The 24,021-nt window shown below is 56.8% G+C and overlaps 6 protein-coding genes across 6 annotated transcripts; 4 read left to right on the top strand and 2 right to left on the bottom strand.

Moving 5' to 3' along the window:
• Positions 1-72: 72 nt before the first annotated feature.
• Positions 73-2,893, top strand: GGS23DRAFT_603407 (glycoside hydrolase family 81 protein; the record flags this gene model as incomplete). The annotated part of the gene is made up of 6 exons (XM_051519473.1): positions 73-1,629; positions 1,688-1,832; positions 1,883-2,184; positions 2,235-2,323; positions 2,383-2,807; positions 2,868-2,893. 6 exons carry the CDS (start codon positions 73-75, stop codon positions 2,891-2,893), a joined length of 2,544 nt encoding a protein of 847 aa, XP_051374646.1.
• Positions 2,894-5,801: 2,908 nt separating this feature from the next.
• GGS23DRAFT_554681 (Calcium/proton exchanger) lies at positions 5,802-9,361 on the top strand. The gene is made up of 7 exons (XM_051515562.1): positions 5,802-6,786; positions 6,939-7,150; positions 7,289-7,522; positions 7,639-8,145; positions 8,252-8,363; positions 8,438-8,523; positions 8,604-9,361. Exons 1-7 carry the CDS (start codon positions 6,495-6,497, stop codon positions 8,712-8,714), a joined length of 1,554 nt encoding a protein of 517 aa, XP_051374645.1. The 5' UTR covers positions 5,802-6,494; the 3' UTR covers positions 8,715-9,361.
• Positions 9,362-10,151: 790 nt separating this feature from the next.
• On the top strand, positions 10,152-12,454 carry GGS23DRAFT_554673 (glyoxalase I). Its single transcript, XM_051515561.1, has 5 exons — positions 10,152-10,445; positions 10,549-10,577; positions 10,693-11,147; positions 11,282-11,555; positions 11,624-12,454. The coding sequence occupies exons 1-5, from the start codon at positions 10,396-10,398 to the stop codon at positions 11,797-11,799; spliced, it is 984 nt and encodes a 327-aa protein (XP_051374644.1). The 5' UTR covers positions 10,152-10,395; the 3' UTR covers positions 11,800-12,454.
• Positions 12,455-12,928: 474 nt separating this feature from the next.
• Positions 12,929-15,828, bottom strand: GGS23DRAFT_554669 (Ran-binding-domain-containing protein). The gene is made up of 3 exons (XM_051515560.1): positions 15,324-15,828; positions 15,131-15,199; positions 12,929-15,030 (listed from the first exon to the last, which is right to left on the bottom strand). The coding sequence occupies exons 1-3, from the start codon at positions 15,432-15,434 to the stop codon at positions 13,414-13,416; spliced, it is 1,797 nt and encodes a 598-aa protein (XP_051374643.1). The 5' UTR covers positions 15,435-15,828; the 3' UTR covers positions 12,929-13,413.
• Positions 15,829-16,130: 302 nt separating this feature from the next.
• On the top strand, positions 16,131-19,114 carry GGS23DRAFT_360615 (uncharacterized protein). The gene is made up of 3 exons (XM_051513243.1): positions 16,131-16,927; positions 17,013-18,820; positions 18,879-19,114. Exons 1-3 carry the CDS (start codon positions 16,603-16,605, stop codon positions 18,933-18,935), a joined length of 2,190 nt encoding a protein of 729 aa, XP_051374642.1. The 5' UTR covers positions 16,131-16,602; the 3' UTR covers positions 18,936-19,114.
• A 1,713-nt stretch (positions 19,115-20,827) lies between these two features.
• On the bottom strand, positions 20,828-22,835 carry GGS23DRAFT_554660 (2-nitropropane dioxygenase family oxidoreductase). The gene is made up of 3 exons (XM_051515559.1): positions 21,796-22,835; positions 21,285-21,690; positions 20,828-21,192 (listed from the first exon to the last, which is right to left on the bottom strand). The coding sequence occupies exons 1-3, from the start codon at positions 22,242-22,244 to the stop codon at positions 21,055-21,057; spliced, it is 993 nt and encodes a 330-aa protein (XP_051374641.1). The 5' UTR covers positions 22,245-22,835; the 3' UTR covers positions 20,828-21,054.
• Positions 22,836-24,021: the final 1,186 nt, after the last annotated feature.

The following is a 24,021-nucleotide window of genomic DNA, read 5'->3' as shown; positions in this document are numbered from 1 at the left end:
AGCCAGTTGCTGAGAAGCCACTCCCTTGATATATCCTCACCCTCCGTATCTTCTACGTTTTCTCAAGCCGGCATGTTATTGTATTCGATACTAATATTATTCCAGGTACACCTTGCGTTGACGGCGCGAATAGAGGCGTTGCAAGGCCGGGTTGCGCCATCGCGTGAGGAAGGACTAGGGGGACGAGATGCTATCCGAGAGGGCTTTGCTTCCACCTTCCGGAGGATAAATCCTCACTGTGAGGGTTACCAGACTCTTGCTGGCCCCAAGGGTGTTACGTCTTCAGTAGTTTTACAGAGCCCTCCAGCGTTTGGTCTTCAGCTCGACACAGCTGGTGCCGTCACCTCGCGGTTGAGCGTAAGTACGGCGGCCTTCCCACCCAACACAACATCAAACCCGACGGCTGCTCGCCCGTCATCTCCGCCCGAGACGAGTTTTCCGAGGACCTCCGTGATGGGGCCGGCAGTCACTTTGCCGGACATCTTCGGGGAGCCGATTGCAACTGGCCCCCCGCCATCGTCATTCACGGTCCAGAAAGAGCACCCAGTACGCCGGCGTGGGATTGCTGGCTCTGCACCCATAGGCACGAATAAATTCTACGCCAACTTCTTCCTCGGCAACCAGACTGCACCCACGTATGTACATCCATATTCCGTCTCGTGGTCCAAGGGTCAAGGGGCCACTGGCAGTTGGGGACTAGCGATTTCGCATACCGAACTGAGCCAGATTGTATATGGCCCGGCATCACCGGAAACGGGCGCTGCCAAATTCTTCTTTAACCCCGTTGGAATCCAGTCGCTGTGCCTTTCAGCGGTAGAACTGGGACCGAGAACCGTCCTGACAACCGACGGCCTGACTGCGCATTCAGCAAATGTTAACCTGCACGTCAACTCCGAAGCCAGCCCCCTAGTATCATTCCCCTTAGTCCAGGGCATGGGATTCGTCACCGCGGTTTACAAAGGAGGGACCCCAGCTATCAACTCTGGAGTTCGCTTCAAGGCCATCACAAAGCCGACCCACGAACCGAGGCCGGGGATAAGCAAATTCGTGGTTCATCTGGAAGACGGGAAACTATGGCACCTCTACGCGCATTCCTCAAAGGGCAACACCTTCGACTTAACCCTTATCAACGACACCTTCGCAAAGGCAGATACACCATTTCACGGCATTATTCAGGTGGCGAAGGTCCCAGGTGGTGCAGAGACCGTAATAGATAAGGCGTCTGGAGCCTTTCCGACTGGCGTGACACTTTCCGGCATGGCATCCAGGTCGAAGGGCACGTACCAATTCGCTTTCCGCAAGGCGGGGATCTTGAACGTGACGCTTTTGATGTACGCTCTGCCTCATCACGTAGACTGTTTCGATAAGGCCACCCACAAGGCTCTCTCGACAGCGAAGCTACAAACCACCACCAAGGGGTTGGCGAGAGGGGTGGTTGCCGATTCGTGGACGTTGGTCGAGCCGAACATGCCGGTTTCCATGGGATTTGCCCCCTGGGATCCTGTCCACGGACCGAAAAGAACGTTGAGCCAGTCCGCAGTGGAGGCCATCGACCCGGTGGCGGCGAAGGAACTGGCCGAGAGCGTCGAGCGTCAGTCAAACCAAAACTCGATGTATTTCAGTGGAAAGGTTCTACCTACGACCCCACCGTCACCCCACGCTAATGCACTGCTGATACTTGGGATAGGCGCTCGCCAAATTTGCCGGTATATGTTTCGTGGCAAGCGAGTTACTGAAGAACCGGACGCTTGCTCAGTACGGGTTGGCGAACCTCACGGCCGCGTTCAGCCGGTTCTCGGCGAACAAGCAGCAGTTTCCATTATACTATGACGGTGAGGAGGACCCCGACCCCCGGGAACTTGGATCTGACTGATGTCGGAAGCTGTTTGGGGAGGTCTGGTCTCTTCGGCGAGCTACCTGTCTGGTGACGACGGCGCAGACTTTGGGAACGCTTATTACAACGACCACCATTTCCACTACGGCTACTTCATCTATGCCGCTGCTATCATCGGCTATCTCGACCCGGATTGGCTGACGAGACACAACATCGACTTTGTCAACGCCTTAGTACGAGATGTGGCCAACCCTTCCGTCTCAGATACACACTTTCCCGTCTTCCGTAACTTTGACTGGTACCATGGCCACAGCTGGGCCCAAGGGCTACATGAAAGTACGGACGGAAAGGTAAGAGCGGTCGCCGGTGCGGGATTCGACGATGCTAAGACGGCATACAGGATCAGGAGTCGAGTTCGGAAGACGCGATGCACGCGTATGCCATCAAGATGTGGGGGAGGACTATCAAGGACGCGAATATGGAGGCTCGGTAAGGCAGGGTTCGTCGAGGGCCGTCGTGCCGGATAACTAACGGAGCGTGTTTCCTAGAGGTAACCTGATGCTATCCATCATCGCTCGCTCCCTAAACCAGTACTACCTCTACACCGAGGACAACGACGTAGAGCCGCCCAAGTTTGTGGGAAACAAGGTTGCTGGCATCCTGTTTGAGAACAAGTGCGACCACACGACTTACTTCGGGGGGAAGATCGAGTACATCCAGGGCATTCACATGCTGCCGCTGATACCCAGCACGAAACTCACCCGGCCAGCCAAGTTCGTCAAGCAAGAATGGAGGACGTATTTCGATCGGGGACGGGCGGGCAGGGTGAAGGGAGGATGGAGGGGGGTGCTGTACGGAAATTTGGCGACGGTCGACCCCGAGGCAGCGTGGGATTTCTTCACGCAGGAGGACTTCGACCCTGAGTGGCTAGACGGAGGCGCCTCGTCAACGTGGTACATGGCGTACTGTGCAGGTGAGTGGCCCCGTATTTGCATTCTCCCGGCGTATTGGACTCTGCAGTCTTGCTACCCAGCCCACCCCTTTTCCGAGAGCGCGTAGTGGGCTAACGATGGCCCTAGCATTTATGCGATGAGCGGTCGAGGTCTACCGATGGATGTACTTACTTGTGCCGAGCTTTCGCGCCGAGACCGGACGAGTCATAGATTTTACGAGCACTGGCGATGCAATTCGCTGCATTATTGCCCTACGAGAATAATTGACCCTCTATAATTATTTCTTCTCTTCCACAGTGGATGGAAACGATGACGGCAGAAATGCGTTATATGGAAGCTGACAGGAGCGCGAGGTTTTTTTTGGGTTGTTTTTTTTTTTTTTTTTTTTTTGCCGGACGGGCTGGCTGGCCCTGTCCGGCCACGTGCGCAGAAGGGCGACGCCCACACGAGAGGCAGCCTCTCGCCCCTTTGCCGGCTACGATGCACGGATTTCATTTCGAGGATCCATGCCCCCTTTGACGATGTAGGGGGTTAGAGTGAGCGGTGCGATTGCGTAGCTGACTTGATTGGCAGGCATACCGTGATAAGCCGTGACGTCTTGGTCCGGTTCCTATAGCCCGGCTGGCGCTATACATATGCCTACGCGAGCAGGATCTGGGAGGAGGAGAGACGGCGGATGGGAGGGATCGGTTGGGATGTGCGCGCATTAGGACCAGCCAACGTGGGAGATATGTACACGGGCAACCTCGGGTACCTACAGTGAGGATGCATCTACAGGCCACGGCTGCCTGGGTACTAAGCTATGCATGTTTGGTACCGGGGATATGCACGCGGGCAATGCGAACCTACCTGTACCTGTACATAGCTACAGGCAGGGAGGCGGGTACCTCAGGTCGGGCAGTGCTGTATAGGTAGGTACCACTCGGCGTACAGCAGTGGTAGGTAGGTACCTAACATACCTAAGGCAAGGCAACGTGACGGTGACATGGGTCAGCAACAAGCAGAAACAGCAAATGACGTTAGCCGGCCTATCGATTGAACAGCTGTCTTGCGTCTTGAATTGGGGGAGCCGTTCCCAGGGCCAGGGATGCCATGCCATCTCTTCGTCGTCGGAACGCAAGAGGCGCGTGGGCTGGCGCCCCTTTTCGTGTTGGAGACGGGGGCCTCCTCACCCCCCATTCCCCCCCTCGGCGCCTCAGGAGGCCTCCCTGTGCCGTTTTGGTGGGCTGGCTCCATTTCCAGTGCAGCGCTCCGTCCTCCTCCACTCCACTTTTCGAGGTACGGCCACCCCACCGACCCATCTCACATTCTTATGTGCACATTCGGCAGACACTGGCGCAGTACGTCGGTGCATAGCTGGCGTGCAGCCCTCATGGGGAAACATGTCCGTCGAATGGAGGTAGGTTCTGGAGTCCGAGGAACGGGTGAACAGATAACCGGAGCTGGCGGTAAACTCCAGAGTCGCACGGTAGGACTGGGTGTCTGCCGACACAGCCACGATATGCCGCACTGCTGCTCCCAGGTTGAGCGCTGTTTCGCGCACCGCGCACCGCGCACCGCGTAGCCTTTCTGGATTTCCTCCCGAGCTCGCCGGAGACGATCCGACTAGATGGGAGATATCATCATCGATATTACCACATACCAGAACACATCGGAATCGGGAACCTGCTGACGGGGAGCTTCCCATCCACGCACGCACGTCCATGTCTGCTTGCTAGTGCGGGATGTGGACAGGCGTCTGAGAGATAAATCTGATAGATAAACAGGTGCTGCGGTAGGTAGGTAGGTGGCAGGCGAAGGCTATCCCTACCCACCGCATCACACCACACGATCGTGACGGAAGGACACACCACAACCCCGGAGCGCCAACGGACCTTTATGCTACGCACATATGCACACGCATACACCCAAGTGCGGGAGACAACACCCCCGTTCGTATGGAGGTTAGGTATATATGTACGCGGCGTGTATACACTCACTACACCTTACCTTACCTACATAGCATGACATACCCGAAGTATCTAGCTTGGTGTGGCCGACAGGTCGGTCTCTAGTAGCGCGCCGTCAGAGCTCCCGCCACGTCTTGCTGCAGGGGAGGGATTTTACCAGGAGGTACTCGGTAGTAGCCTGCGGAATATCTACCGACCTATGAGCCTATGAGTAGGTAGAGGAGGTATGTACCCAACCCAAGGGTTGCATTCCCTCACCGGGCCAGTCTCTGTCGAGAGGGCGTTTTACCCCGACCCATCTGCGTCCTAAACCTGTTACTAGTCAGTTAAGTGGTGTATCATGATCGAGTTTAGAAGACGTCAACGTCTGCCACCGCCCACATACGTAAGTGCGCACAATCCCCTACATGGATTGGGTAGGTATATATATATAACGTGTCTACTCGTGCGGATGGTATACCTAACCCCACCCGGTATTGCGTATCCGCATACATAGAGAGACAGAGCGTATTGTCAGACAAAGGAAGAATTGCCAGCAGAGGGATAAAACAGCGCCAGGAAGAAGACCTCGGGAGGATTTAAACAAAACAGGCAGCCTCCTATTCCCAGTCCGGCCGATCCCAGCCAGTAGGACGGACGGCGATTGGAATTGGAATTACGTTCGGTTGAAGGCCTCTCTCGGTGGGGAGACACAGATTATCCTTGTTATTTCCTTGCCATCGTCGCTTTGATTAGCTTCCCATACCGCATGCGCCCAGCCAAGACAGCGAGGCCAGACAAGCGCAATACCTACATATAATCATCGCAAGCCCGATACGGCCAAGCCAACCGAGATCGCGACGAGACCCGACCTGCTCTGTTGTCGTGTGGGAACTTGTACGTACCCGTCCGCCCGCCGAAGAGAGAGGCAAAGAGAACAAACACTCAAACATAAAAAAAGGGTAGGTAGTGTTTCTTGCCTTCGACTAACACTAGTTTTTATCCTCATTTTTTTTAGTTACCCGTCTCATCCCTCCCATCCCTCCTCAGGGAAGAATAAGCACCGAAAAAAGAAACACCAGTAAGAAAAAAAGGGAAACAAGTCCTCTGAAGGGACAAGGGGAAAAAAAAAAGAGGCTTTCGTTGATCAAGCTCCCAAGCCGTCTGCGCCTCGACTCAGACCTTGCTTAGATTGTGCCCCATCCTTTTGGGCAAGCTTTCTCTGCCTCACCACCCTCAGACTTTTATCTCCCAATGGCGAGTAAGTAATATCTCAATCTGTTCTGAGGCTTCCCCCCAGTTTCCCTCCCCTATTCGATTCAACCTTGTCGTTCCGGCAACTCCTCTGCCCCTCTTCTCCCGGTGCCTAGTACTAAAATTGCCCGTTGTACTCCGTCAAAAGCCTAATCAAACTATGGCCTTCTCCTCTCCCTCTCCTCTTCTCCCTTCTCTCCGTCTCTCTTTCGCACCCTCACTCTGCCCGCCTCCCTGCTCCGCACCGTGCCGTGTTTCCTGTTTCCTGTTTCCTGTTGCGCGCGCGCGTGTGCACCCGTGTTTCGGATAGAGAGAAATATGCGGTACCTGACCTCGCGGAGACCCTAAACCAGCCCGGCCGCGCAGACCCCCCTTGCCTGACCTTTTACCATAACACATCATCATACCACGTAACCGTAACCGCACCATATCCTACTCCTGTCCCCCCCCCCCCCCCCGTCTCCGTAACAAAACAGAGTCGCGCGCAGACTGAGTTGTTGGTTGGCTGACCATGACGGGCTGACGATGGATCGCTCTCTAGCCTTGCCGAGCTTCCAGGAAAGAGTACGCAAGACCATAACCGGCATGTCCGGCCACGACCACGAGAACAGGGAGCCGCATGAGCGCACCGCTCTGCTAGGCAACGGCCGCGTCCCCACGAACGGGTCCGCCGACCGCATCCACCAACATTTCCAGCGCGGCGGCGCCTGGCAGTTCTTCTTCAATTCGCGACATACCCCCGGCACCGATCACCCGAAGCCGGTCGTCAAGTATCCGGCCAATGTGTGGCATGTCACCAAAGCGACTCTGCTGAGTAGTACGTGTGCACCCGGCCCGGTTGTGGATCCTCCTCCTCCTCCTCCTCCCTTTCCCGTTTTCCGTCGCCGGATCGGGGAGGGGGTTGCGATAGCGCGCGTCGCGAGGGGGATGTCGTGAATGAGAGCTCAAATTGACGTGTTTTACCGGCAGGCCCGGTCAATATCCTTCTCTTCGCCGTCCCAATCGGCATCGTTGCTGGTCAAGCCCGATGGGACCCCATTGCCGTTTTCGTCATCAACTTTTTCGCCATCATCCCCTTGGCGGCCGTGCTCTCCTTCGCGACCGAGGAGATATCGGCCAAGCTCGGCGAGGCCCTGGGCGGCCTGCTCAATGCCACTTTTGGCAATGCCGTGGAGTTGATCGTAGGTTGGCCCCCAAATTTCACCCCCTTCCCCCCCCCCTGGCCCGCCCCCAAACCCTAAAGATACCCCCCGGCCCCATGCATATCTACGTATATGGCTCTGGTTGATGTACTGACCCTCGCGGAACCTCCCCTGCAGGTTAGCATCATCGCCTTGAGGGACAGGCAGATCGAGGTGGTGAAGTCGTCGATGATTGGCTCGATCCTCTCGAATCTGCTCCTGGTCATGGGCATGTGTTTCTTCTTCGGCGGCATCGTCAACATGCGGGACGAGCTCGGAAACGGCCAGGAGCAAAGCTTCCGGACTATCACCGCTCAGACGACTTCTTCCCTGATGGCTCTGTCCGCTGCCTCCATAGTCCTCCCCGGCACGGTAAGCAAACGCCACCCCTGCCCCCCCCCCCCCCCCCCCTCCTTTCCGATCCGGAAACATGCTCCGTTCTCGTGGGCCGGGTCATACAGGGCTAACGGCGGCACGCGCGTACACAGCTGTTCATGATTATCAACGGCGGTAAAGGTGACGATGTGGAACGCAACCACATCGTCCTCTCGCTCTCGCGCGGCACGGCCGTGATCCTGCTGCTCCTATACGTGCTGTACCTATGGTTCCAGCTGCGGACTCACCACAACCTATTCAGCGGCGAGTGCGTGCTCGAGTCGCAGCCGGAGTCGCAGCCGATCGCGAACGGGAACGGGAACGGGGTGCTACCGAACGGGACGGCGGAGCACGGGCTGTCGGCGATCGCCGAGGATCACCACCGCCACGAGCTGGACGAGGAGCCGCACATGAGCCCCTGGTCCGCCGGCGCTGTGCTCATCGTCACGACGGTGCTCGTCTCCATCTGCGCCGACTACCTGGTCGAGAGCATCGACGATCTCGTCGAGCGCGCGCACATCAGCCGCAGCTTCATCGGTCTCATCCTCATCCCCATCGTGGGCAACGCCGCCGAGCACGTCACCGCCGTCGTCGTCGCGATCAAGAACAAGATGGACCTGGTAAGAGGATACCCCACTCTAAATCATATATGTGTATATGTATATATATACATATAAGGGATTAAGCCTATTGGACGCTGACATATTGTGTTAAATGTAAAAACAGGCTATGGGCGTCGCTATCGGTTCCAGTATCCAGATCGCCCTGTTTGTAACCCCGTTCCTCGTCGTTCTAGGGTGGATCATGGACCGGGAGATGGATCTGCATTTCGAGACGTGTAAGTCGGCCCGATCGTCCAAGCCCGGCCGATGTTTGGTTTCTCCTCGCCTTCTTTCCGCTGACACTTGCTAGTCGAGACGGTCGCGTTTGCGTTGTCTGTCTTGGTCGTTATCTACACGGTCCAGGACGGAAACTCGAACTACCTCGAAGGCGCCATGGTAAGCCATGCCTTTTTTTTTGTCTTGCGTAGTCGCCCGTGGACGTGACGGTGCGGCGTTTGCTGACATGTCTATACCAGCTGATGGCGCTCTACGTCATAATCGCGCTCGCGTTCTTCGTCACACCCAGCCAATACTTCAGTGCCGACTGGGCCGTCGGCCAGATCGCTAGCATCTTCCAGTCCGCGTAACGCGCCACTTCTATATTCTGCTTCTCTGGGCCGCCGCGGTTCTGCCCTCGAAGGGCGCCTCGGCTCCGCTGACGGCCGTCGATTGCGATGGTCTCGTTACGCCCTTATACTACTTTTCAATATCCATACGTTCATACCGAGGGGAGCGCGCGCCCCCGTACACGCGCGCGCACGCGCACACACGCACACACATACACGCATACATCTACGAGAGGCACAGAAGCCTGATACTCCTAACCGACGGCTTCCGCCGATATTTCCTTAATTGTCCATCGCGATCAGTGTACATTAGTAATCCGGGTCCGAGAGAAAGGGGGTGGGAAAACAAGAAGAGAAAAATTGGGGCGAAGGGAAGACGGGGAAGATGGAAAGCAAAGAGGAGAACACCCGACGTAGCTCTTTCGGCGCAAGCTCTTTATTATATCACGGGTGGCCGTCTGCGATTCTGTTTGTTCGTTTGTCGATTTCGGTAGCGGGGACTCGGAGAGGAAGACGCGCAGAGAGAGACACGGCTTGCCCACACGCCGCCCGCGCCTCGTTACCCGTGGTAGGGAAAGGAAGGGAAGGTTGGGTAAGTGGGCAGGCAGGTCGGTGTCGTACGCGTCTCTCTCGTCTCGGTTTGAGGTTCCGTTGGGGGGTTGTCAGGGGGGTGGGGGGTCTGCTATGTCATTCATGCGATAGATGAATTGTACTTATTATTGTCACCGACTTCATTACTAGGCAACTGCCGTCCGCTACGGCGACCGGGGGCGCAGCCGATATGCATCTATGCCGTCCATTGTGCGAAGACGGGCGGGTTGTGCCATTGTTTCGCACTCGCCAATCCCTGCGGCCTCGGCTGCGGATGGCCCGCTAGGTCCGATGCGGGGCGCCGTCGAGGAGGGGGAGGAGGGGTAGCAAGGCGGCCGAGGACGTCATTGCTGTGTGCTTTGCCTAGCTATCCACCTACCTATCTGTCTACCCACCTCCTAAAAACTGCCATTCACCCTCGTCGGCACATCGTATCTGAGCCCTGCGGAATCTAACCGCCTCTGCGTGTTGCATATAGCTGTAGAATTTTTTTTTTTTCACCTATTACCTAGGTGCGACTTGTTCCCCAACCCCGAGCACGGGATGGTCACTGCCCAATTGCGTCAATTCCATTACCAGATCTGCCCCTCCATTTGGCTACCTACCTTAGGTACCTCCTAAGGTAACCTGCCAGTTGACTGCTCCTAGTAGTAGCGAGGATTACCTAAGGCTAGTTGGTGTAGCGACAGGAAACCCGTTACAGCAGAAGACTCGGTTGCTACTCCGGCTAGTATTGCCACCACCACCATCACTACGATCTTCCTCCTCCTCCTCCTCCTCCTCCTCAACCCCCTCCCCTGCTTATGTCGTGTCTTCGCGCGCTGCATCGTCATAGTCGGATAACCCCGCTGTGTTCCCTATTTCTACGTCCAGCTCCTCAACGTATAGGTGAGCCATCCCTTCATCGTCTCCCGTAGCATACTTCGAGCTACCTCCAGCTGTATACCCTCTCCTCCCTACGTGTGCCCACCTCTGCTCTCCCCTCTATTGGATATATGTAGAGCTGGAGCTACGGCCCATAGACCCCCTCAATGGCGACAGCGCCGCGATTCTAACTACTTATTCTAACCCCTCACCTAAAGGTATCGGTGCTCGGCGCACATTCGCGGCCATGGCGGCGACGACTACCGACACGAATAACTACAAGTTCAACCACTCGATGTAAGTCTATATGAGAGCGACCTATCGATCGGCGGACGGGGAAGGAGAGACAAGATATTTGTGGCAGGCAGCACGATGCTAACCATAGGAACCCGGACCGTAGGATTCGAGTGAAGGACCCCAAGGAATCCGGTATGACTGCCGTCCCTTCGCCTCATCGCGGCCGCCGCGGCAGGCGACCCCGACCGACCGGTACTTGTATGGTTCGCTAACAGCAACGCACGCCCGCCGCGGGATGCGCGCACAGTCAAGTTCTACGAGTTCCTGGGGATGAAGGTGATCAAGCGGCTGCAGTTCCCCGAGTCCAAGTTCGACCTGTACTTCCTGGGGTACGACGGGGCCGGCGCGCCCTCGGCCGGCCGCAGCACGTTCGACCGTCAGGGGCTCATCGAGCTGACGCACAACTACGGCACCGAAACGGACCCGCACTACAAGGTCAACAACGGCAACGCGGAGCCCCACCGCGGCTTCGGCCACGTCTGCGTCGCCGTCGACCACATCCGGGCCGCCTGCGCCCGCCTCGAGGACGCCGGCTACCGCTTCCAGAAGCGCCTCGAGGACGGCCGCATGCGCCACATCGCCTTCGCCCTCGACCCCGACGGGTACTGGGTCGAGATCATAAGTCTCCGCTCCGGCAGCAAAGGGGCCGATGACCCCGAGGAGGCGAAGGCGCTCGTGAGCGATCCGGGGACGTACAGGATGGTACGTTGCGTTGCCTTTCTTCCTCTTCCCTACTCTCTGACAGGGTGAGATGGGAGCAGTAATATTCTTTTCCGGGGGGGGGGGGGGGATATGGCCAGCTGACTGACTTTTTTCTTCCTCGCGTCCGGCAATAGAACCACACCATGATCCGGGTCAAGGACGCGGAGAAGTCGCTCAAGTTCTACCAGGAGGTGCTCGGCATGTCGCTGTTCCGCACCAGCGAGCAGCCGGCCGCCAAGTTCAACCTGTACTTCCTCGGGTACCCGGGCGAGCGCGGCGTGCCCGCCGACGGCTTCTCGGCCGAGTACGAGGGCCTGCTCGAGCTCACGTGGAACTACGGTACCGAGAAGGACCCCGACTTCAAGTACCACGACGGCAACGCGGAGCCGCAGGGCTTCGGGCACATCTGTAGGTGTTTGCCTCTTTCTTTTTCTTTTCGTTTTCGGGAATGGACGGGGCTAACGGGTTTGATAAAGGCGTCTCGGTCGACAACCTCGAGGCAGCGTGCGCGCGGTTCGAGAGCCTGGGCGTCGGCTGGAAGAAGCGGCTCACGGAGGGCCGCATGAAGAACGTCGCCTTCGTGCTCGACCCGGACGGCTACTGGGTCGAGATCGTCCAGAACGAGAGCTTCTCCGGGAAGGAGAACTTCTGAGGCCCCAAGGTGTCGCGCGCGCGCTACCTAACTAGGCCGGCTCCGATCGGGCCGTCGCACCAGCAGAAGATCTGGATGGGCCGGTGCGGGGGGCGGGGGCGGGAGCGAGGGGACGAGGGGCGGCGGTTGGTGCTATATATGTATATTCCCATTATCCGACCGTCTGGGTCGCGGGGGTCTGGGCAAGACATACTGAGACACGAGAGGCGGGGACAGGGGGCTAGTTGTCGCAGACACGTAATCAGATAGACGACAAGGCGGCAGCCGGAGAAAAACGTCAGATGAGTCTACGTCGGCGGTCCATCAAGGGACCCGGTGCTACGACCCCTCCGCGTCTCACCTCCCCGCATCCGCCTGGATACGGGTATACGGAAGGGTAGGCAGCTATGGGCCAGTAATCGCTCCGCGTAGTTACGCTGTCGCATCGTCCTCCAGGCACACCCTGTCCCGAGCGGAGAAAGCAGGACTCGTTCCGACCTATCTAGTGATTGTTATCGGTATCCATGTGTTGACGCGGACGCGCGACATCGCACCGGCCTGCTCTAGCCGCGACCTCCGGCGTCGAAGCCGGGGTCTACACGCGATCCCAGTGCGCAGTCCCCCCCCTGGGCCCCTCCACTCCTCCCCTCCGCGCGGCCCACGCCCCGCGACTCCCTCCTTCCTCTCGCAGCCGCCCCGTCCGGCGTAGGGGCGCTCCTGCGCTGGCGAACGCTGTCTCGACCGCGTTGGGCGGGCGCCCGTGACAGCGGCGCGTGAAGGCCGTGGGTCTGTTGTTGTGGTGAGGTCGGGGGGGGGGGGGGGGAGAAGAAGAAGAAGGAGAGGGCGCGCTTCTCTGACGCTGCCGAAGCGCGGCTTGGAAGTAGTAGTAGGTACGTGACCCAGGACCTCGGAGACGGGCGGTTCAACGTCGACACTTTTTCTCTAGGTTGGGGCGTGCGTTGGTCCGGGGACGGACAGACAGACAAGAAGAACCCGCGCCCCCCCCCCGGCGAGAAAGAAATGCTGGACTCCCCGCCCCGGAGGCCGGGGACCCCCCGGCGGAGATCAGCTCGGCGTCCCGATCTGCTAAGAACCGAAGCCTGGCTCTATGTAGACGGTGAGTTGTGGCATGTGGTTCCGTATCCACCGTCAGTCAGTCACGTACTTATGCCTATGTACCAGGCTAGGCAGGATAGGAAACGCGAATACGACAACATGAGTACTACTAGGACCTTCTCTCCCGCAAGAAGATGTGATGCTCGACTGCTTCTCTTCAGGCCGGAATTGGTATTAGTATTGCCGTATTAACTCGTAATCCCCATTGCCATGACCGTCTGTCCTTTTCCGAAGTCGCCCGTGAACGCCATATGCCATGTGATACCTTGTCTACCATGCCGGTCTCCAGAAGAGTTCTTCCAAATCCAATCCGTCCTGGACCGTACCATCATATTGTCGGCCCCGCTGCATGGCCCGTCAGGTCGTATCTATGTATAAGTGCTAGTCGTTGTGTAGGTATTATCTAAATCAACCGAGGGAACTCCGACAATGCTGGAATAATTCTACTCTCTTTATTTCTTCCTATTCAGCATTACCCCAAGCGCAACCTGTTGCGCTCGGCTCCCCAAGATCGGCTGCTCAACCTCGGTTCCCGCCACCACGGTGATGATGCACGGGCGCCGCATCCGCATCCGCTCGCGAGTTCGATTCGTCGAGGTAGAATCGGAGCACGTGATCCGGGATAGAGAGGTGTGTGATCTGCTCGAATTCTTGGAGGCTGGCGAGGCGCAGCATCATCTCGAGGAGCGAGAGCGACGTGTGGATAGCTCCAAAGGGGGAACGCTCAAGAAGCGAGCTCTCGTTGGTGCTAAAACACTTGAGGTCCGAGTCAGGGACTTCGGAGCTGCTCGAGGACGGACGCGAGGCGATGCTCATTCGTTGGAGCTGCGTGACTAGATTGGTATCGGCGGACGGTCGCGAGGGAGCCCCCAGGCGACGAGGACGGGATGGAGGGCTCGAATGGCCTTCGCCGCCATCCCCTTCTTGCATATGATTTTCATCGTCGTCCGTCGCATCATCGCTGCCGTCGTCGTCATCGTCGTCGTCTATTTCGAATACTTCCAGTGCTATCCATTCAGGGTCTAGATCTGGCGGAAGCTTCCAGGAATCAGCTGCAGCCATCGACCGGAATGTCTCAGGTGATGTCCTCGTAGGAGTAGGACGCGTCGTCTTAGCGCCTCCGCTTTCTACACTGAGTTGGTGGTCAATTTCGTCCTGCGAATCTCCTTCTGGTAGCGTCCTATCTGACAGAACGCTGCTCTCGTCCGCGGCTTCGATGAGATGTGGGCGGTCGTCTTGACCTACATCGTGGGCTTGTGCCCTATGCAGGGGCGATGCTTTCACATCTCTCTTAAGCAATAGCACGGGATTGCTTGACGCGCCCTCCTCGTTATTTATGTTTAGGATTCTGCCGACATCGGCGTAAAACATCTTCGATATTTGACGAACCGGAACGAATTCTCGTATCCCAGCGAGGGGAACGCCATCGTAGGGACCCGGCCGAGCATGATTATCCTCAGAAGTATGCACACGCCCGTCATCTAGATCCTCGACTATCTGAAGCTGGTACGCATAGCTGACGTGCGAGAGGTTGCCTTGTAGCCGGCTAACCGTGCTAGGGACGTCACACTCCTCCGGCACTCGATAGAGTCTCACGCGAGCCCTATGTATTGCCTCCTGCCATACCGGCTTCCGCTGACCATCTTCTACGCCATACTGATCCCCCGGATCGCTAGAAGCATGCGCACCGAAGAGCATGTAGAGAGACAGAGTGAAGTCTGGACCGATCTGCATGGGTCGGCGCGGATCAAGGATGAATTGGGTGTCGCCAACATTTACCAGCATACTCGCTTGTAACAATCGCGAGGGTGAAAACGCCGAAGCCTGTGCCTGGATGCCTCCTATGGCAGACACCCAGAGGTTGATAAGCGGTATAGAGTCATCGATATCGACAATGAGCTGTTTGATATCCGCGATTATGCTCTGAATCTCGGCCCGTCGTGCAGCAGCGGAAGTAGGAGAGGTCCTAACCCTGCCATCATTCCCGGGACCGTCGGCTACAGTGGCGGCCTCAAGGCGGTCCCCCAGAGAGTCCACGTTATTGCGGATTTCCTGTGTTGTTCGCACCACGGCCTCCAAAGCCGAATTTCCTCGCGTGTAGCGGAACTCGATGGACTCTAGTATGGGGGAGACGAGCTGGTCCGGTTAGGTACGGTTAACAGGAAGAACGCGAGGCGATAGTACATCGGTGAGCAGCCTACCGACACATTCTAATTCCTTATTAAATGTGACTCACCTCTATCTTGCGAGCTAGGCGACGTTGTAGGTGACTCAACTCGGCGCGCAGGGGGTCATCGTCAACGGTCTAGACAGGAGGCGCAACGATCAGCCGGGGGGGGGCTCTCGCTTCTAGCCAGCCTTAGTGGGCTCGCGTTCAGGAGCAGACGCTTGGGGATGATGCGTGTCTGAGCTGTTGACGATCGCCATACCTGGAGTAATCGCGACCCTTGCTGGATCACGTAAGTGGAAGTCAAGGCAAGGCATGACCGGATTGCATAGCTGGTGGCGTGGTAAGATAACTTGGATAGGAATGCATCCATGGCGGCGGCATCGAGCGGCGGCGCTTGCGTGGGCAATCTTGTCTCGGACTATCTACGCCCGCGGAACACCTAAGTATGTATGCATGGGATGCCGAGTGGGAAGAGAGGCAGAGGAGACGATGGAGAGTGGGAGATGGGCGGATACGGTGGATGACGGAGTTGGACAGGACCCTTCATGGGGTAACCAGAGCTGAAAAACAGACGCAGAGAAGCGAAGGAAGAGGAAAGAGGAGAAAAAAAAAAAAGAGTTCGCTCAACCTATTTCGACGGTGGCGGTCAAGGTCAAGGTTAAGGTCAGGTCATGGCATAAGTAGCGAAACGCTCTTGGACGTCCGTGAAGCGAGACGAGGTGAGATACACCTTAGATACAAGGTTGGGTAGTACCTATTTGCAGGTGTAGGTACCTAAGGTAGGCAACAATCCGGAAAGCAGATGGCCTTATAGGCATAATAGGCACCTAAGGTAGCAATGCTACTATACCTAAATACCTGTAGGTACGGGTAGGTAGAGGTCTAGGTAAGAAGAGGTACCTGCTAACATGGGAATATGTAACTCCGCTCGCGGGAAAGCCTCTACGCGGTACCTAGAATCCAAGCTAGGGGGTACCTGGCAAGGCTCGTCGCGGGGCTGACCCATACTGCCTATCATGGACCGGCGGGGCAGCCCTCCACCCCGCTACATACATACCTACCTACCTACATACTTTCATTACTCACTCGCACACACTTACCTTAACCCTTGTTGCTGGCCTACTTTTTTCTGCCTTTCTCTCTCCCTTCCTCACTTTCTCTCCTCTCTCGTCCGTCTTCGATCATCGTCAAGTTTCGTGGCCAGAACGAGCACGAGCACAGCACTGCCGGTCGTGGTTTACCGGCTCCGAAAGTCAATCCGCTCGTCAGCGCCTCTTTTCAATTTTTCCCTCTCCACGCCCTCGATACTATATTCATCCTCCTGCTTCTTCTCCTCCTCACCTTCACTCACCACCGGCAGCTCCCTTCTGTCCCCGCGATATTACACGCCCACCACCCCCGTTTCCGTGTGGCTGAGACCTCCCTCGCCCTCGACTAAACTCTAGGTCGCATATCCGCCAATCTCCACCCTCGGAGCCTTCCCCACCTATTTCGATTTTTCACCACCACCCCGCCCACGGCTATCGGAACTCAACGTCATGGCAGACCTCAACTCGTGGGAAGACGACCCCGCCGCCCAGGATGACAGTCTTTCAAGACAGACCCATCAGATGAACCTCAACAACCAGCCTCAGAATCCGACTGCGCCCACTTTCCGACCGGGCGCCGCATCTTTCCAGCCCACCGCTCAGTCCTTTCAGCCTGGCCAAGCGTTCAGCGGCGGTTATATGCCCAACTACCAGCAAGGTTATTACGGAGGCCAGAACTATTACCCGCAGTACGGAGGAGCGCAACCCGGCTATAACCAGTACGGCCAGGGTTATGGTGGCGTCTATGGCCAAGGCGGGTACAACCAAGGATATGGTATAGCTTATATCTCTCAGCCTTCTCGAAACCCTCCCGTGAAGGTGAAAATAGGAATCAAAGGTCATGTGCTAACCTTACCTAGGCCAACAGCAATACGGCCAATTCCAACCACCCCAGTCCCAACCCCAATCTCAGTCGACGCCCAAGCCACCGACACAGCAACCCCAAGCCGTACCTACCATTGCCAAGCGTGGTGATCAGAACTCACCAGCTTCAGCGGCTTCTCCCGCCAGTGCCTCTAATGTTGCCTCTCCATCCAATGCCCCACAGCCGGCCGCCAAACAAGAAGGAGGAGTCAAAGTCTTGAGCATCAGTAGCGAGCCCCCGAAACCGAAAGGCGCCAAGGTCTTATCTACCGGCGCCTCGGCGCCGCCAAAGGATGAACCTAAACCCGAGAAGCCCGTTAAAGCGGCTGCGTCCGCCGAAGCTGGAGCGAAGGTAACCGCTACCAAAGCTATCGAGAAAACCGGCGAAACCACCAAAGCCTCCAAAAGTTCTAGTGGAAAGACGTCTCCTACACCATCCTCTGGACGGTCGAGCCCTTCGAGAGGCGGCAAGGGCACCCCGCGCGATGCCGACGCCGTAGCCAACGAGCAGGCTGCCGACGTAGACGACGAGACCCTAAAGGAAATCTACGGCAAGGAACACGTCAACATCATCTTCATCGGTCACGTCGATGCTGGCAAGTCGACACTTGGCGGCTCTATCCTCTACGCGACTGGAATGGTCGACGAGAGGACGATGGATAAATACAAGAAGGAGGCGAAGGACATGGGCAGAGAGACCTGGTACTTGTCCTGGGCTCTCGATCTAACTAAGGAGGAGCGAACTAAGGGAAAGACTGTCGAGGTCGGCAGAGGGTTCTTCGAAACGGACAAGCGACGATACAGTATCCTCGATGCTCCCGGCCACAAGACCTACGTCCCGAGCATGATTGGTGGCGCGTCGCAGGCGGATGTCGGCATTCTCGTCATCAGCGCGCGCAAAGGAGAGTATGAGACCGGATTCGAAAAGGGCGGACAGACCCGTGAGCACGCTATGCTTGCCAAAACGCAAGGCGTGAACAAGCTGGTGGTCGTTATCAACAAGATGGACGACCCAACTGTCAACTGGTCCGAGGACCGATACAAGGAATGCACGACAAAACTATCTCAATTTCTCAAGGGCACAGGGTACAACCTCAAGACCGACGTCTTCTTCATGCCGATTGCTGCGCAGCAGACGATGAATATCAAAGATCGCGTTCCCGATGGCGTCGCCCCGTGGTGGAAGGGGCCTTCGCTACTCGAATATCTCGACAATATGAAAGCGCTGGAGCGCAAGACCAACGCGCCGTTCATGATGGCTGTCAGCGGAAAATACAAGGACATGGGTACCATGGTCGAGGGCAAGATTGAAGCCGGCGTTTGCAAGAAAGGCATGAGCTTGATCATGATGCCGAACCGAGAAAAGGTCGAGGTCACAGCGCTCTACGGCGAGGCAGAGGATGAGATACAGATTGCCCAATGTGGTGACCAAGTACGAATACGGCTACGAGGCATCGAGGAGGATGATATCTCGGCCGGATTCGTCCTCTGCTCTCCGAAGCGTCTAGTCCACAACGTGTCGGCCTTCGAAGCCCAGATCAGAATTCTCGAACTGAAGAGCATCCTCAGCGCCGGCTTCAATTGCGTGCTGCATGTGCACTCGGCTGTCGAAGAGGTCACGTTTGCGGCGTTATTACACAAGCTGCAAAAAGGGACGGGTAGAAAAAGCAAGGTTCCCCCGACCCACGCGAAAAAGGGGGATAGCATCATCGCTAGAATGGAAATTACTGGGGGTGCTGGTTCGGTCTGCGTCGAGAAGTTCGAGGATTATCCTCAGATGGGCCGGTTTACGTTGAGAGATCAAGTATGTCGACCTCCTTGTATGCGGAGTATGCGAGTGTTGCTAACTGATTCCATTTTAGGGTCAAACCATTGCTATCGGCAAGATTATCAAGCTTATCGTTGACGACTCTGCCTAAATGGCTAGGGTTAGTAGACAGGTTTTGAGAAGATAACGGTGAATGGGGGTTCTCCCTGCGTAACAGGGCGTACGTTGAGATTGGACGTCAAAGTTCGAATCCTGTACGTTGCTGGCTTGCGGAAGACGAAGAATAGATTCAGTTGGCAAGATGGAACGACACGAGTTGACAAACTCGCACATCTGTGATGCTGAATATACTCGAGAGCGAGATATAGAAGGCATGTTGATGTCGTGAACTTGGTATGCTGTAGCGTAAGCCTCTCGGTCGGATACGAGATCTATATCCTACATTTGGAATATAACCTATGTAGGTTCGCTAATCAGTTCTCTGCGTGTATACAGACTAACTCGGGGGTATGTCTCGTCACGGACCTCATTTTCCGGGTGGCCTGGGGAAATTACGCCTGACCTACCCATCGTTACGTGAACTACGTGTTATCTTCATTTCTTGTCTTTCCCCTTGTATACACCTGTGTATTCGATGCCTGTCCAAGACACCCCCCTCCCCTAGGTAGGTAGGTAGGTGGACATTATGTGCTAGTATTAATGACAGTGCCACAAAGAACTAGTAATGGTGCTGCGAATGCTACGTGACTGTGCGCGCGTGTGGGCGTAACAAGGCGGTAGTAGCAGCGGACAAGCAAAAGAAGGAGGAGGATATAAGGGGAAAAGGTTGCGAGAACCGGGTGGGTGGTATATGCCGCCAGATCCCTATAGGACAAGGCCAGCCAGGCCAGGGGCTAGCCGGAAACTAACTGGAGGAATCTGTCGACGGCGACGGGAGTTCCAGGCTGTGTATTATGCCGTGTTTTCCGGTGTGATTTTTTGCTTTTTTTTTTTTTGCTTTTTGAGTAGTTGTTATGGCGAGGGATGCGCGAGGAGTCTCGTGACTCGTATGATGCGCGCGCGCCTGGAAATGCAGTTGTACGCGCGTCAAAGTCGGTGGAAGCGCAGGGGGGAGGGGGGGGGGGGGGGGCACAACTAGGTTAGTAGGGATGTCGACTATATAGAGTAGCGGCAGTGTAAGGACGGGATGAGAAAGAGGGTGGGCAAGGGGGTGATGCCGTGCGCGGGTCGTGAGCTGGCATCGGGGAGCAGGCCCCGGGATATGGATAACGAGATGGGATAGGGACGGACGGAGGCTCCCATTGGCGTGCCTGGAAAGCAGAGGGGGGAGGTAGGGTGGTATGGGCGCCTTGGTGCTGACGAAAGGACACCCGCGGCTGGGCTCAACCTGGGTCGACCGGTCCCGATCGATGCCGTGCAACAGTAATACTTTAGGTAGGGCGGCGGCATCGATTGAGGGGGGCCGGGCTCGGTCTAGATGGCGTCGGGCTGGCGGCCAGGGGTGTTGAGGAGCGGGCGGCCCTCGTTGGCGCGCTGCGTCGTCCGCGCCTCCTCACGCGGGAACTTGTGGGCAGATTTTGCTGCTGCTGCAGTAGCGGCGGCGGCGGAGGCGGCGACGGCACATGTACTTGCTGCCTGCAGACCACAGGGGAGGATCCTGCGGGGCGGGCCGATGACTCGCTTTGGCGATGATACCTAGGCGTGCCGTGCGTGGCAACCCAATGCAAATATGTTATGCATGAAGATTGAATCGCGCCCCTGTTCCTGGACGTGGCGAGTGCTTCCTCCTCCCGCCCCTCCGCCGGCTCTCCTCGCCTCTAGGGCCGGCTGCGGAAAGCTCGCGTCGGATCCGGAGGTGTGCTCTGCTGTGCTTGTGGACCCCTCTCGGTACCGTAGGGGTTAGAGAAAGGGGGTCGGGACTAGGAAGAGATGGGATGACGATGGTAATGATGATGGGTACGGCTAGGTCACCGGAGCAACCTCTCCGGAGTACTATTGCCAAAGGCCTTTCAAGAACGCGTATAATCGGTCACGGGAACATTTCACGACTCTAGGGTTGTAAATTCGGGCGTAGCTCGGCCAAACAACACGGCGAGAACCCGGTATATATTCCTATTTGTGCCGTGTGTCTCGTCCTGAAGCCGGGTAGGCCGGCTGCGATACGTATTGCGCTGTACCAACCACCCCCAAAACACCGCCACATAGGTGCAAAGATCGAACCAGACCAACAGTGCTCTGCAACGGTAACACGTAACTATTAGACGGGGCTTTTATAGCTTACTCTGGGGTTTCGCCAAGGCGAGCTTTGACGTCAATGTTTCCTCTGCTTCCTTCTCTATCCTGGTGAGGAGGGCGGCGCACGTCGGAATGTCGTGGATGAGACCAATGACCTGCCCAGCCGTCCAGACCTGTAGTTCGCGACATCGGTCAGCTTGTGTATTCCCGCTGGGAATAACCGGGGGCAGGCGGTGAAAGGGGGGGGATGCGGGCGATGACTCACGCCAAATTCGGCATCTCCGTTGACGAAGACCTCGCGACCTCGCTTGCCGCTTACGTAGGGGGCGATCTCTGCGAACTCGCCCGTCTTGCTCTCGCGCTCGACCTTGATAATCTCGTCCGTGACCTTGTTGCGGTACAGACGCGTCGTGTTGGTCCACCTGCGCATGACGAGGGCGGTGTCCGTCTCCTGGGCCTCGACGATCTGCTGCTTGATCTTCTGGTGGATAGGAGCCTCGACGGTGCACATGAAACGCGTGCCCATGTTGATGCCTTCGGCCCCGAGACACAGGGCGGCAGCCAGGCCGTGGCCGTCGGCGAAACCCCCCGAGGCGATGAAGGGCACCTTGAGCGTCTGGCGCGCCTTGCTGAGCAGGATGAAATTGGTGATATCTGACTCGCCCACGTGTCTGCGCCGTCATCGAAGACTGGTTTCAGCTGTGCGAACGAGCAGAAGAAAGAGGAGAATATCGGCACTAAAATAGAAGGGGGGGGGGAATTTTTGCTCTACTCACCCCGCGCATTCAAAGCCGTCTATGGACAGGAAGTCGACACCGAGCTTGATGGCGCTCTGGGCGTGTCGGATGGTGGTGCACTTGTGGAGCACGATAATGCCAGCGGCTTTCAGCTTGGTGATGACTGGCCCGGGGCTGTTGCCGGCCGTCTCGACGATTTTGACGCCCTCGTCGATGACCACCTGGGCGTACGCGGCGTAGTCCGGCGGGACGAGGGCAGGCAGCAGAGTGATATTGACGCCGAAGGGATAGTTGGTCATCTTCCTGCACCGGCGGATCTCATTCCTCAGCGCCTCGGGCGTGGGCTGCGTGAGTGCTGTGAGGATACCCAACCCGCCCGCGTTCGACACGGCAGCGGCCAGCTCAGCAACCCCTACGTGCTGCATACCTCCCTGCACCACGGGAATCTTGATGCCCAGGCGGCGCGTCAGCTCGGTATCAAAAGGCATGCTGGGCTCGGGATTGGTCGCCTCCTCTCTTGTCGATGACGACGAATTGATCTGCGTATCGCTCGGTTCTCACCACTCGGGGTCGCAGCGGGTTTCAGCTCTTACTAGGCCACCGATATCACCGCAAGAGGGAAAGGGGGGTAGAGCGTGCAATTTACGGCAGAAAATTGAGGTGACGACGCGCCCACCACTAGAATCTCGAGGTAGAAGCGAAGCTCTTAAAAAGGGCGACGAGCGATCAGAAGGATTCACGCATCGACGGGGCTGCTGACAACGCGAGGGAGATGCCGAGGTACGAGTCGTCGAGGCCCGCCCTGTTCGGGATTGGAGAGTACATGGCAGATTGAAGCTAAGCCCTACCGCGCCTACCTTGGATGTGTACCTACCTTAGGTACCAACTACCTGGTTATGTAGGTACATGTATAACTTAGGATGTTAGCAGGCAGGCCGATGAGTACGGTAGAAGAGAAGGCAGTGGGCATGCCTTAGGTATTTAAGACCTGGGTCTTTATAGGCAGAGGTATCTAACCTCTCCTATCTGGCACTCGAGAGATACAAACGAAGCCCTGCGATGCCTCCTTCTTACGTCGCCTAAAATGGTGCGTCGCCCCTGTGCTGCCTCCCAGGTACCTACCCATCTCTGTGGGTGGGTTGTGCCCCTTAGAATAGTGGCTTAGTAGCGCCCCAGAACTATGGTAGTGCGTATCTAAGGTCGTATCGAGGCCGTTTACCCCACGTATAATAGGTCAGGTACCAGCCTACCTAAACTCGACGTGGCCAGGTTTCCGTGCACCGTCCCAGTACTCTTTCAGGACAACGGTCGCCATTTTATACCGAGAAAACACGGGAATATTGTTGACTCCCTTTCCTTGTGCCGCGGGATTGGCGTAATCCTTTTGTCTCGAATTCCGTACCATATACAGCCATTAGGTACTTGCGTAGGGTAGTGCCGAACGGGTAGAGCGGGTGCCTCTGTAGACCCCAACATCCGAGGTCCGCTGTCTTCACCCCGCGAAGGAAGGGTCACGTGCACCTATGTATTCCAGGGCCCCGGATTTTGGCGTGTCTTACATAATCCATCCTTTTGCTCCTTATGGCCTGTTTTAATTAACTGCGTCGGTCACTTCCACGCCACCAGCTTCAACCTCGATTCTAAAACCGGGAAACTCTTCGCCAGCACAGGATTTTCGACTTCTTACCCTTCAATTCTCTTGACACATCTAGTAAACCGATCCAAATTCTCTTATTGTCGTCTCGTCGTCGTCGCCACTAGGGGGGGGCAGGGGGGAGCATTCAGCCTAGGCCCCGTTCCCGTGCTCGACTAGGTATGTGTAGATCACCCTACTTCTCGTCACCGTCTCCGCTTTCGCCTGAGCGTGCCGTCCTCCTCCTCTCTTATCCGGGCCGCCCGTAACAGACATCGAGATGCTCGCATTGACCTTAGCCCAGGCCTCCCCCGTTGAAGCGCTTCGACGGGGGGCGAGCAGCCGCACGACGGGTGACAGCGGGAATCCCTCCCTAATACTCACTACTCGCCTGTCGTGCCACACGGCCCGCCCGTCCTTTCCCCTAGCGTGCCTCTTTCGATACCTCAACGGCATTTGACAAGACTCCCCCTTGCAACGATGGCCCGCACCTCTCTTGCCATTCAATATTGAGCGTCCCTCTCCGAACGGACGGGTTGGGCCCGACGGTAAAGCTCCCTTCCTCAGGGCACCTCTTAAAGTGGCGATTATCTAGGTAGTTTTGATGATGACGATCTGGATTGCTCCATGTG

This window comes from Durotheca rogersii (assembly GCF_024521655.1).
Source record: "Durotheca rogersii strain YMJ 92031201 chromosome Unknown GGS23scaffold_4, whole genome shotgun sequence".
NCBI lineage: Eukaryota > Fungi > Ascomycota > Sordariomycetes > Xylariales > Xylariaceae > Durotheca > Durotheca rogersii.
The sequence above is the reverse complement of the archived record's forward strand: the minus strand, read 5'-3'. Positions and strand labels throughout refer to the sequence as shown.